The sequence below is a fragment of the Scardinius erythrophthalmus genome (genome assembly GCF_964197995.2).
Source record: "Scardinius erythrophthalmus genome assembly, chromosome: 17".
NCBI classification, from domain to species: Eukaryota; Metazoa; Chordata; class Actinopteri; order Cypriniformes; family Leuciscidae; genus Scardinius; species Scardinius erythrophthalmus.
The window spans coordinates 17,765,818-17,779,105 of record NC_138237.1 but is presented as its reverse complement, the minus strand read 5'-3'; the positions used below and the strand labels follow the sequence as shown (position 1 = coordinate 17,779,105).

Genomic DNA, 13,288 nt, shown 5'->3' with positions numbered 1-13,288 from the left:
GGCTTGTGTTGTTAACGTGAAAATCACGTGACCAATGACAAACGAGGCCTCGGTTTGTGTGGATACGTCAACGGTTCGGTCTGAGTGTCGCTTCTGGATAAAGGGGGTTCGAAACTCGCGCCACCTTGTGAGTGTTGTCAGGAGTAGCAGAAGCAGTTGTAGTGGTGTCAGAGAGTCAGAGAGTTAGATAACTATCTTTGTCATTGTCGTTATTGTGTCATAGGCCTATACAGATATGTGTTAGGGCTGTATATTATTACATTATATCAGATTAGAATAGTTATAGTATATTGTTATTATTAATTATAGTAGGCCTTGCTATATTATAGTCTTGTTATATTAATTAGATAATATTATTTGGATTGCTTTGGATTTTTGGATCTGGACTGGATTGCTTTTTGATTTGGATTGCCATTTTGGATTTGTTTGCTTTTTGTGACCTCTTCCTTTTTCCTGGTAATGGAGCCAGCAAGAAAGAGGGAATCCTCCCCTGTCTGGGCTCAACAGAAGCATCCGTATCAGTATTGTTATGTTCCCCTGCATCCTCTGTTCCTTGTGAAAGGATCTTTTCCAAGGCTGGAGAGATTTTGTCTGAGAAGGGGAATCGTCTAAACCCCAACACACTTGAAATAATTTTGTTTCTCAATAAAAATCTATTGTAATCCTTCCTTCCAGACTATTCTGTTGCAGTTTACTTTATTACACTCCCTCCACCATAAGCACTGCACTCAACACAGTGTCACTTTTGTTGTTCATACTGTCACTATCCAAACAATTTATGAATAATAAGTACAAAATAAATAAATAAATATTTTTATTTATAAGGATCTTTTCCAAATAAATATTTTTATTTATAAAATATACTTTTTTTATATATATATATTTTTTATAAAATTACATTTCGAGTAATGAACCTTTGGCTAAAGCAATGGGCTGCAAGGTCTCTGTGGTTGAGGAAGCCTCGTTTTGCCATCACTACTAACATACAAACACAGAACAAAGAACTGAGGAAAACTAAGGGTTCTCTTACGAGAGTCCTCTCGTACTGCGTTTTATCAAAACGCTACGGGAAAAGTCTCTTTTCACGAAACACTGAAGCAAAAAATTATCCTTTAATTTTCATATATGTAAAACGCGTTGCGGCAGCAGCAGACAGCTATGGCGAGACGGCTTGCTCGCTCATTGGCTGCTCTGCGGCAACTGCTTAAGCCTATCGAGCGAGGCCTGAGATGACATCAGGCCAATGAGGGCGCTTCGCGCCCTCCTCGCCACTTCCCGCCGAAACGGGCGTGGCTTACCTCTATAAAAGGAGCTCGAGAAGGCTGACTCACTTGATTTTAATCTCTTCAGCGAAGCGCACGCATCGCTGGATCACGGAAGCAAGCGTCGTTCGAAGCAAGCACTTCAGCGGGACGAGCCCTCGAAGCCGCTGGCCAACGCCGCCTTCTACAGCCGTACCTGCTGCGCTTTCCGACGCCTATATCCTTTATTGCTATATTGCTCTGTTTTCTGTGTGTGTGTGTGTGTGTGTTCGCTGCAACACTCACCCCTAAAAGAGCTGCGTCTTTTTCAAGACGCCTTCTCATGCAGCGCTCGCGCTCGCTGACGGCGAAATGCCCTTACTCCGAGCCAATTGCCTACGGTGACTCTGAGGACTCGCCAGGCATCCTTCCGAGGCTGCCCTTCCTGGAAGCGGACGGCGTGATTAGTTTTTCTTTACGTTACAAGAAAAGCTACCCTGCCTCCGCGCGCGTCATTCACCGGCGAAGGAGAAAAGAGTGTTCTCAGTCCCACCATTGGTCGGTCTCACCTCTTTTCTCTCATATTTCTCAGTTCCCTGTTCGGCGACTGGAAATATTATTGCAGCAAGTGAGTGTGTTATAGCACGCTTGCCTGCCAGCAAACGCCGAAGAATACATGTTGTTGCCGCCTTTGCCGCCAATGCTTCACTCTGTCAGTCCCCTGAAGGCGACTGCAGAGATGCATTTTGCAGCCAGCGAGCGCGTAGTACCCGCTTGCCTGCAACCGAACACCGTTTCTACGGTTCCCGTGCGTCACTGGCGAAAGGAGAATGGAGTGTTTTCAGCCCCGCTGAAACTGGGCGATATCCACTCTTCTCACATTCAAAGCCTACATCCCCCTGTGGCTCAGTGGCGGAGTTATAGGTTTTCCGCATGGGAGACCGGAGTTCTAATCCCGGTTTAGCGGCATATATTTTTATGCCGCCAATGCTTCGCTCTGTCAGTCCCCTGAAGGCGACTTCGGAGATGCATTTTGCAGCCAGCGAGCGCGTAGTACCCGCTTGCCTGCAACCGAACGCCGTTTCTACGGTTCCCGTGCGTCACTGGCGAAAGGGGAATGGAGTGTTTTCAGCCCCGCTGAAACCGGGCGATATCCACTCTTCTCACATTCTGGCATATTTCAGGCGTCTGAAAATGTTAGTATTGCATGTCGTGCTAACTCGCATGCCTGCAAGCAAACGCCAGTGTGGATAATACTCGCGCTGACTTTGTCTATGTATCTTCACTGTGGTCCAGTGGTAGATTATTAGACTCTCGCGCGGGGGATCCGAGTTCGAATCCCGGGTCTGCCGGCAGAAAATATTTTGCCGCCGAATGCAAATCACTCTGTTTGTTCCCCGAGAGGCAACTGCAGAAGTGTTTGTTTTCGCAGCCCACGAGCACGTGGTACATGCCTGCAAGCAAACGCCAGTGTGGATAATACTCGCGCTGACTTTGTCTATGTATCTTCACTGTGGTCCAGTGGTAGATTATTAGGCTCTCGCGCAGAGGATCCGAGTTCGAATCCCGGGTCTGCCGGCAGAAAATACTTATGCCGCCGAATGCAAATCACTCTGTTTGTTCCCCGAGAGGCAACTGCAGAAGTGTTTGTTTTGCAGCCCACGAGCGAAGTCCCGGCCACGGCCGATGATGCTATATGTGTACAGAAGATGCCCACTGCTTGTGCCCATCCCTACACATTAGCACAGCCCTTCACACAGGGCCCGCGCTCATATATTCGACTCGGGTCGATCACGCACACAACATAGTGAACGTGCCCACTGCCTAGTGCCCACAAATACTATGTTCTGCATGCCTTGTGGTTTCTGTAAAGACGAAACCTGTGCATTCACACTGCTCAGGCAGACAGTGCACTCATTGCAGTAATTGTGCCCGCTCTCCCGCGCCCACACTTACTAACGGTCATTATATGTCCTACGGGACTCGCCCAGCCCTCCCTTGCTCGGTTAAACACTGCAGCGGGGTCGAGCGCAGGCATTCTGCCCGGCCACGGCCGATGGTGCTATAAATGTAGTCTCGATGCCCACTCCTCAGTGCCCATCACTACACATAAGCACAGCCCTACACTTAGGGCTCGCGCACATAAAATCGACTCAGGTCGATTGTGCTTCCAACATAGTGAGAGTGCCCGCTTCCCAGTGCCCACGAACACTGTCTAACAGATCACAGGCTCTCTGTAAAAACGAGACCTGTGAGCGCGCGCTCTGCTCAGGCAGACACCGCGCCCAAAGCAGTAAATGTGCCCGCTCCCAGCCCACATCTACTCGCTCACATGAGTCCTATGAGACTTTCTCAGTCCTCCCTCACTCAGCTAAGCACTGTAGTAAGGTCGAGGACGAGCGTTCCGCCCGCTGTATTAAGCGCGCGCCCCGCCTCAAATGCCACAGGCATAACGCCTATGTTTTTATCCCCCGAAGCGCCTCTGTCGCACAGCGAACAGAGCGCGCTCCGTATCCAGCCCCTAGCCAGCCATGCAGAAGCATGGGCAGCGCTTCCAGGGGTTTCGGACTGGGTGCTAGGCATTATAAAGAGAGGCTTCTCGCTACAGTTTTGTCGATGCCCTCCCCGCTTCACAGCGCGCGTCGGAACTACGGTTTCGTTGGAAGTAGCTCACCTACTTCGAGCCGAAATATCAAAACTGATAAGCAAAGGGGCGATAGAGCGCATTCCCCCAGCTCTAAGCGAAGGGGGACTATACAGCAGATACTTTCTAGTCCCCAAAAAGGACGGCGGTATCAGACCCATACTGGATCTAAGACGGCTGAACAGAGTATTATTGAAACGCAGTTTCAAAATGCTCACAACCAGCAAAATTCTCGCGCATGTTCGCCGAGAAGACTGGTTCATGTCGATAGATCTGAAGGACGCGTATTTTCAAATACAGATAGCGTCACACCACAGGCGATACTTGAGATTCGCCTTCGGGGGTCAGACATACCAGTATACAGTCCTGCCATTTGGCTTGTCCCTAGCACCTCGTACATTTACGAAATGCAGGGACGCAGCGCTCGCTCCTCTCAGACTCAGAGGCATGCGAGTGCTGAACTATTTGGACGACTGGTTGATCCTAGCTCAATCACGATCACAGCTCGTGGAGCACAGAACCATTTTACTCGATCACCTCGAGAATCTTGGTATCACAGTCAACTGGACAAAGAGTTCATTGAACCCCAGTCAAACGATTTTGTTTCTGGGCGTCGTTCTGGACTCACAGTCTATGACAGCGCGGCTGTCACCACAGCGCGTGTTGATCATTCAGCGCGCGGCGAGGTCTTTCCGCCGCGGCGCTGTCACCCCGCTCAGGAAGTTTCAAAAGATGCTGGGTCTCATGGCTTCAGCATCGTCAGTTGCTGCTCAATAATAGAGGGCCTAACACAGATCCCTGCGGCACTCCATAGTTTACTGGAGTTATGATAGATTTTTCTCCATTTAAATAAACAAAATGGTAGCGGTCAGATAAATACGATCTAAACCAGCTTAATGCTTGTCCTTGAACACCAGTATAATTTTGTAGTCGATCTAAGAGTATTGTATGATCTATAGTATCGAACGCAGCACTAAGATCAAGTAAAACTAATATTGAGATACAGCCTTGGTCAGAAGCTAAAAGTAAATCATTTGTGATTTTAACGAGCGCAGTTTCAGTGCTATGATGCGGCCTGAACCCAGACTGAAACTTTTCATAGGTGTCATTTTCTTGTAAGAAAGAGCCCAGTTGAGCGGACACAACTTTTTCCAGTATTTTAGACATAAAAGGTAGATTTGAAATGGGTCTATAATTTACTAGATTATTCGGATCTAATTGTGGTTTCTTAATGAGAGGTTTTATAACTGCCAGTTTAAATGTTTTTGGAACATAACCTAAAGATAAAGACGAGTTAATAATATTGAGGAGAGGCTCTTCCACTACAGGTAACACTTCTTTCAATAGTTTAGTTGGTATAGGATCTAGTAAACATGTTGTTGTTTTAAATGAAGTAAAAAGTTTATTTAACTCTTTTTGTTCTATAGTTGTAAAGCACTGTAATTGTTCTTGCGGGGTGATAATTGAGGCTGAATTATAAGGCGCGATTGAGGATTGAACGTTTACAATTGTGGTTCTGATGTTTTCTATTTTCTCAGTGAAGAACTTCATGAAATCATTACTACTAAACTGTAATGGAATATTTTGTTCAGGAGACATCTGTTTATTTGTTAGTCTCGCCACTGTGTTAAATAAGAACTTAGGATTGTTATGGTTGTTTTCTATTAGTTTGCGTAGATGCTCAGCCCTGGCCGCTTTTAGGGCCTTTTTATAACGTGACATACTGTCTTTCCATGCGATTCTAAAGACCTCTAAGTTGGTTTGTTTCCATTTACGCTCTAAATTACGGGTTTCTCTCTTTAGAACACGCGTAGTATTGTTGTTCCATGGTGCTTTACTTTTCTCTCTGACCTTTTTTAATCTAATGGGCGCAACAATATCCAATGATCCAGAGAGAATGGTGCTCATAGTGCTAGTTAATTCCTCAAGTTCATCTGTTTGTTTGGGTTCACTGAGCAGCTGAGACAGATCCGATAAGCTGTTTGAAAAATTATCTATGGTGGATGGAAGGATTGTTCTGCCTAATCGATAACCCGGCGCAGCATGATATATTACAGGAGTACGTAATATGCAAGTTACCATGTAATGGTCAGTGACATCGTCACTTTGTGGAATGATATCTATATCGGTTGGATCGGTTCCATGTGATATAATTAAATCGAGTGTATGATTAAATCGATGAGTCGGTCCGGTAATGTTTTGCTTGACCCCAAAGGAGTTTAATAAATCAGTAAACGCAGCCCCTAACGCATCATTTTGATTATCTACATGGATATTAAAGTCTCCAACAATTAATGCTTTATCGAAGTTAACTAATAGGTCTGAGAGAAAATCTGCAAACTCTTTTAGGAAATCAGCGTAAGGCCCAGGCGGTCTACATACGGTAGCCAAGGCTAGAGATAATAGGGATGTTTTTCGAACATCTAAGAGCGTAACATTTAGTACAAGTACTTCAAATGAAATAAACTTATAACCCGTTTTCTGAGTAACATTGAGAAAATCTCTATAGATTGTTGCAACACCGCCGCCACGACCATTCAGACGGGGCTCGTGCTTATAGGAGTATCCTGATGGAGTAGACTCATTTAAACCGAAATAATCATTTGGTTTAAGCCAGGTTTCAGTAAGGCAAAGTACATCGAAGCTATTATCTGTGACTATTTCATTTACAATAACTGCCTTAGGTGTGAGTGATCTAATGTTTAGAAGACCTAGCTTTAAAAATTGTTTTTGATTACCAATAGCAACATTTTCTGGTTTAATAACAATTAGATTTTTTCTAGATCCTGCAGTAGATTTATGATTTGATCTCACTAAACGAGGAATAGACACAGTTTCTATGCAATGTTCTAAACTATTTATATCAGTTAAATTGGTGCAGCAGAGACTATGATTTGGACTTTTGGTTACTAGTCAAAAGGTATTTAACATTTTGGAGATGTTATCTGACAGAAGATCCGATCCGAATCTGCTTGGGTGTAAGCCATCAGCACGGTAAAGCCTAGGACGCTCCCAAAACAGATTCCAATTATTTACAAAGAGAAGTTTCTGCTCATTGCACCATGACATTAACCATTCATTAAGCGCAAATAATCTACTAAACTTTTCATGACCTAGTCGGTACGTGGGAAGCGGTCCTGACACAATAATCGTTATATCAGGCGATGTGCTGCGTACCGTATCGATCAGATTCCTGAAGTCTTTCTTCAGAACTTCCGTCTGGCGCAGTCTGATGTCGGCCCCTCCCGCGTGCAGGACAACAGTTCCGACGCGCTCGTTCAAAATCTCGGGAACGTGAGCAGCGATTTCAGAAACACGAGCACCAGGAAAGCAGTGACTATGCACCTTACTTTTATTTAACGTAGCGTGTACGTGTCGAACGATGGAATCGCCGATGATCACAGCATCGCGTTCTGTTTCGCGAAGAGGGGAGAAGCGGTTTTGTGTGGATATCTCGAAAACCGGGAGGGTCGGAGAGAGTTTTCTTGGTCTAGACCTGGCTCGCGTCTTCCGCTGCGGAAAAATCCAGGCTTCGTGATGGCATGTTGGAGCCGGAGTGAACGAGACCATGGCTGATCGCGACCTCGACGTTCGGGACCGATGTTGAGGAACGCACGGAGTAGACGAGGTCGGAGTCATCGGGTTAGTAACGTTAGTCTCTGATTTGTGTGCCTCGGCACGTGATGTTTCAAGAGCTAACCGCCGGTCTATCAGCTCGGCTTTTCTTACTAAAAGGTCGTGGATCTGTTTCTCAACAGCTTCCAGCTCAGACTGCACCGCGTGCAGCTCAAATGTGTCCTCACCTGCACCAAAAGGTAGACTACTTACATTTGATATATTCGCCATTTTAACAGATGGACAGTAAGTTAAGTTAGCAACGACGCTACCAGTGGTGCTATCAATATTAATACTAATTTATGGCTTAAGTCTTGGATATAATCCATCTTTTCAGTGGTACGGGTGTAGAGTAGACGCACGATAGGCGAAAAAATGTTTGTTTGTAAATGAGTGCGGAGAAGACGCGTTCAGCCGTGATCCACGGACGTAACCTATAAGAGTATCCAGCGTTGGATCACTAGGCTTGAGACGCGTCTGCTCAACAATCCGCGTTATAACTATGAGGTGAGGAAAAGTAGAAAATGTTCGTTGTAAGTGAGTTTAAAGAGAAATCAAGAATTATAAATCAATCGATGGAGCTCCAAAGACAACAACGCGCTCAGACGCGACGCATGCGCATTCGAAAAACCCAAACAAAAGATCTCCCGACATTACCAAATCCCGCGATAGGTTAGATTATCTCACGAGATGTTAACGCGTTTTCCCCATAGACTCACTCCGGAACACTGAAGTTTGAACAACCACGAAGAGAGGAGGAATAGGGCTTGGGCGTCGTGACGTCATACTTGGCGTGGCGGCCATGTTGATGGCCTCGCGAATGTAAACATACAGCAAGTCAACGAGGAGAAGCAGAGTTGGGAGAAAGAAAAAAGATGTTAAAATCCCGAAAAGGATGTGGAATTTACAGGGATACGTTAAATAGGGAAACCAGGGACCAGTAAGTTATGTGGACAAATTTTCCTGTAAAATATCCCGTATTTTAATACTATCATAACTATCATAACATTAATGATTAATGTTAGCCCTTCCATCGGATCTGTCAGTCTCTGTACTGTTGTCCTGTTGCTACCCCCTTGCCCTTCCAGAAAAACAGATGTTTTCAAAGCATCGTTTTGCTTACTTGAAGGCAACCTTAGCGTGATATTGGCCTTTTTTTAGATAACAGCGTGGTTGTTGTGAGAGCACGATTTCACGCCAATCTGCAAGCAAAGTCACGTTAGACCTAGCTTCACAACTCGCATAGTTAATGCTGCAGTTTTGCAGAGGGATAGCAACAGAAAGATGAATGTTGAAATTGTAATTTTTCGGGATATTTTATAGGTAAATACTGAAACGGGAAGACAGCGGGAAAAGAGCTCAAATACGTGATAAACCCGGAAAAAACGGGAGGGTTGACAGCTACTAACTACACTTTTTTTTTTGCCGATTTTGTCCACATACTGGTCCCTTGCTTCCCTATTTAACGTATCCCCGTAAATTCCACATCCTTTTCGGGATTTTAACATCTTTTTTCTTTCTCCCAACTCTGCTTCTCCCCGTTGACTTGCTGTATGTTTACATTCGCGAGGCCATCAACATGGCCGCCACGCCAAGTATGACGTCACGACGCCCAAGCCCTATTGAGGTCCATATTATTAGAAATCTACTGTTGGGTACGTACATTTTGTATTATTAGATTCACGTGCTAGAGTTTTACTTGTTTGATATGAATGAACCGAAAGAAATGATGCCCACATTGTCAACTGAAATTGGCTAACTGAGTTTGGCTAAAATTAGCTAGTAGGCTAAAAGTTAATTTGAACTTATACAACAGTATACCATAGTATAAAGTATGTTTAATGATACATTCAAAGTTATTACTGTAAATTATTAATGTAGCCTTTTGAGAGTTTCTTTCAGAAAGTAAATTATCTGAAGTAGAATGAAATGTTTAGCTGGATTTGAACATGTATGTTTTCAGTAACTTAACTGCTGTAATTTTAGAATAGCTAAACATGTCTATTCAGGGGACATCACAGCCCACCTGTCTTTATCAGAAATGTCCTGTTCACTTTCTCACTGTTACACACCTAGTTAAGGGTCTTTCTCAAGGGCACCACAGTGGTATTGAAGAGGCAGGGGACAAATGCTGTTCCCCCCGCCCCCCCAACTGATCTAACACCAATTTAAAGCAGAACATCTTTTATACAACAAAATAAAATGTAATGCATGTTGATTACCTTTTTCTAATGTTTCATTCATGATTCATTCATCTTGTTCCATGTTTTTTTTTTTATTTAGCTGAAGACCATAAAAATATTTTGAAAATAAGTGCATGTCATTTACCTCAAATTTTTAATTTCATTTATTTTAAAAAGAAATATATTCTCTTCCCTTAGATGCTGTGAAGAGGTGGAGCCCACATGCTACAGACACTGAAATTGATGCAGCAATGGCAGAACACCTGAATCACGCTCCAGGAAGAGCTGGGGGTGGTGGATACAACAAATGAGCCAAACAATGTGTTTAAGGGATAGTTCACCCAAATTGTCATCATTTACTCAACCTCATGTTTCAAACCTGTATACCTTTCTATGTTATGCTAAACACAAAGATGTTTGGAAGAATGTTTGTAACCAAGCAGATGTCGCTTCCCATTAACTACCATAATCATTTTTTCTCCAATAATGGTAGTCAGTGGATGCTCTATTTGCTTGGTTACAAACATTCTTCAAAATATCTTCTTTGGTGTTCAGCAGAAGAAAGAAACTCAATACAGGTTTGGAATTTGGTGAGTAAATTACATAATTTTCATTTTTGGGTGAACTATCTTTATATAATAATTCAGTATTTTGCAATTGGTATTTTAGTTTGGTTAACAAATCGAGAGCTTAGAAGTATAAGGTTCTATCTCCGTTTATTGTAGTTTATTCATTGAGGATCAAAGTTTTTAAACTCGGTTTATGTTTTGTGAGATGGAACCTTTTTATTTTAGTAATAACTACTAACAAAATATTTTTTTACAAAAATAACACCACACAGGCATTAATAAACACCTAATGAATCAGATTGTCAAACTCAATTTCGACCAAAAGTGGAGATAGAACCTTATAATTCTAAGCTCACGAAATGTTAAACATTGAAAAAAATAAAGAGAAATTTTGGCTGTTCAAGATCAATAAAATGTTGTGCTTAATCAGAAGAACATGCTTCTTTTTTTGCTTATGTCCACGAATAATGTGTTATTGTTTTTGATGTACACGTGATCAAAACGTTTTATTGACGTTCAGGTCTGACTGGACCAATTTTGGACCTTTTTAGAACCTTTGTCAAGATGTGTAAACCTCAAGACTTGATTGCCTTTCACGAAGTTATACAATAGGTGTGTGATTATTTTATATGCAGGCTTATATATACACTTAAATTATGCAGCAACACATTTAAACACATGACGACGCATTTAGACGTCCAGGGACGCGCAGAGGAGACGTGGAATTCACGGCCAGAAAAGACGTGGAATTCACGGCCAGACGACGTCAAAGACGTCTTTGGAACTATTTTTCAACCATAACGGGACGTCTCTGTCGGACGTCTTTTCAACGGTCATTAAACGTCCAAATGTTTGCTGGGATGTGTGTGTAATAAGCAGAGTGTATACGTGCGTTGTGCACCCGCCTATAGGCTCATATTACTAATGCGCCCTTAAAAAAACAATATATATACTACGCCACTGACTTTAGACCAGGTTTTTGTTGGTCAATGGCAGTCTATTTCAGTTGCCTCAAACTAGCAACGCAAATCCTTTTCAGACCAGCACGACCATGGGCACACAAATGGGCGCAAATGCATTTGCTATTTAAGCAATGTGGCGCAGGACATGAAAATGATAACCACGTCAGGCTGAAACTAGCAAAAAACACTTGTGTTGCTCCTGGCGCCGCATTGATGATGGGCCCAAGATTGTCAAGATGTATTTTGTGAATCTGAACGCTCAGTGTACATTAGCACTTACTAAAATATTAATAGGATTTGCAGCATAATGAGAAGATAAAAACATCACTCATTTTACTTTTATTTATTCTTGACTTGTATCTTTACACAAAGCAAGGGCAACAGTTAATAGTTGACAGAAATACACTACAGAATACACTACAGCGTATACACAACATACTGCATACTGTCATTTTTTTGTACAATTCATGCATAATTTTAGGATTCTTTTGCGAACTTCTGTCAGTTTTAAGCCATAGATTACAGGATTGAAAAGAGGTGGCACAATAATCATTTCTAAAGCCAAAAAATTACGCAGGTTTGCAGGGAAATCACTCGATCCATATCTGTTATAGATGGTATCGAAAAGTATTGCAACAGTAAGATTTATCAGTGAAAGTACATGAGGCACACATGTTTGCCAAAATTTCCTTCTGCATTCCAATGATGCTTTACATGCAATGATAAGTTTAATATAGGACACCATAATTACAATCACAAGGCCAAAATACAATGAAATAAAAATAAATCCATAAAGGTTATTGACAAAGGTTGATCCACATGAGAGTTTTACAATTGACCAGTTGTCACAATACAATTTGTCAATATGATTTTTACATAGTACCAACCTATTTGACAAGAAAACTGCAATGAACATATTAAGAGATGGTATGATCCAACATAAGCCAAGTAATATGCTGCAAGAATATTTGTTCATCTTTGAGTGATAGTCTAAAGGTCGACATATGGCCACATGTCTGTCATATGCCATTGCTGCTAATGTAGAATATTCACACATAACATAAGTATAAACAACAAAGGCCTGGAACGCACACATGTAAGATGGAATAATATATGAATTCATTATTAAATCATGCAATATTTTAGGATAAAATGCTGCTGTTCCATAAAGGTCATTTACACAGAGATTGCACAGAAAAATATACATTGGTTCATGAAGGGCTCTCTCCAAGACAATGACCACAATGAGCCAAATGTTCACAAACAGTATCATAACATAGAGGGAAAAAAAGCATGTGAAATAAAAATACCTGTATGATTTAGCGTCCTGTGGTTCCATCAGAGTGTAGGTTGCAAAATTTGTCATATTATTATTCATCATATATTTAAGTTTTTTAAGCTTACATTTGTCCGTATACAAAATGCCCTCAAAATCTGTATCTGTTTAATTTGAAAATATAAATGTAAAGATACGGCATACATGCTTTTAACATACAATAAGAGTAAACACCACTCAACAATTATCACTGACTTGCCTTGAGTTGTGATCTTGCAAGCTCACATTTATTAAGTGGAAGTACTATGGACTCACCTACTTATAAAGAACTTGAGCAGTTTAAGTTCTCTGAGGCTCTACCAAATAAAACTTAGGGGAATTTAAATAAGCTCTGGAGGCCTTTTTTCTTTTAACTATATAGCTCAACCAAGATGAAAATCACAACAAATGTACAAGTAAACTGAAGAAATGATTGGAGTGTTTTTAAAAATAGTTTGTCTACAATTTTACATCAACTGTCAAGTCAAGTCAAGTCACATTTATTTATATAGCGCTTTTTACAATACAGATTGTTCAAAGCAGCTTTACAGAGATAACAGGAAAATAATGCAACAAAGTTTGTTTTCAGAAGAAAATAGCGTCATATATATATATATATATATATATATATATATATATATATATATATATATATATATATATATATAATGTATATAAATGATAAATTTAATGTCCCCAACTAAGCAAGCTACAAGCCAATGGCAACAAAGGTGAAAAAGGCAAAAAAGACAAGAGTGG

At 41.8% G+C, this 13,288-nt stretch overlaps 1 protein-coding gene across 1 annotated transcript; it reads right to left on the bottom strand.

The window, feature by feature from the left end:
- Positions 1–11,662: 11,662 nt before the first annotated feature.
- Positions 11,663–12,580, bottom strand: LOC308706066 (olfactory receptor 5K1-like; the record flags this gene model as incomplete). The annotated part of the gene is made up of 1 exon (XM_081391451.1): positions 11,663–12,580. The coding sequence occupies one exon, from the start codon at positions 12,578–12,580 to the stop codon at positions 11,663–11,665; it is 918 nt and encodes a 305-aa protein (XP_081247577.1).
- Between the last annotated feature and the right edge of the window lie 708 nt (positions 12,581–13,288).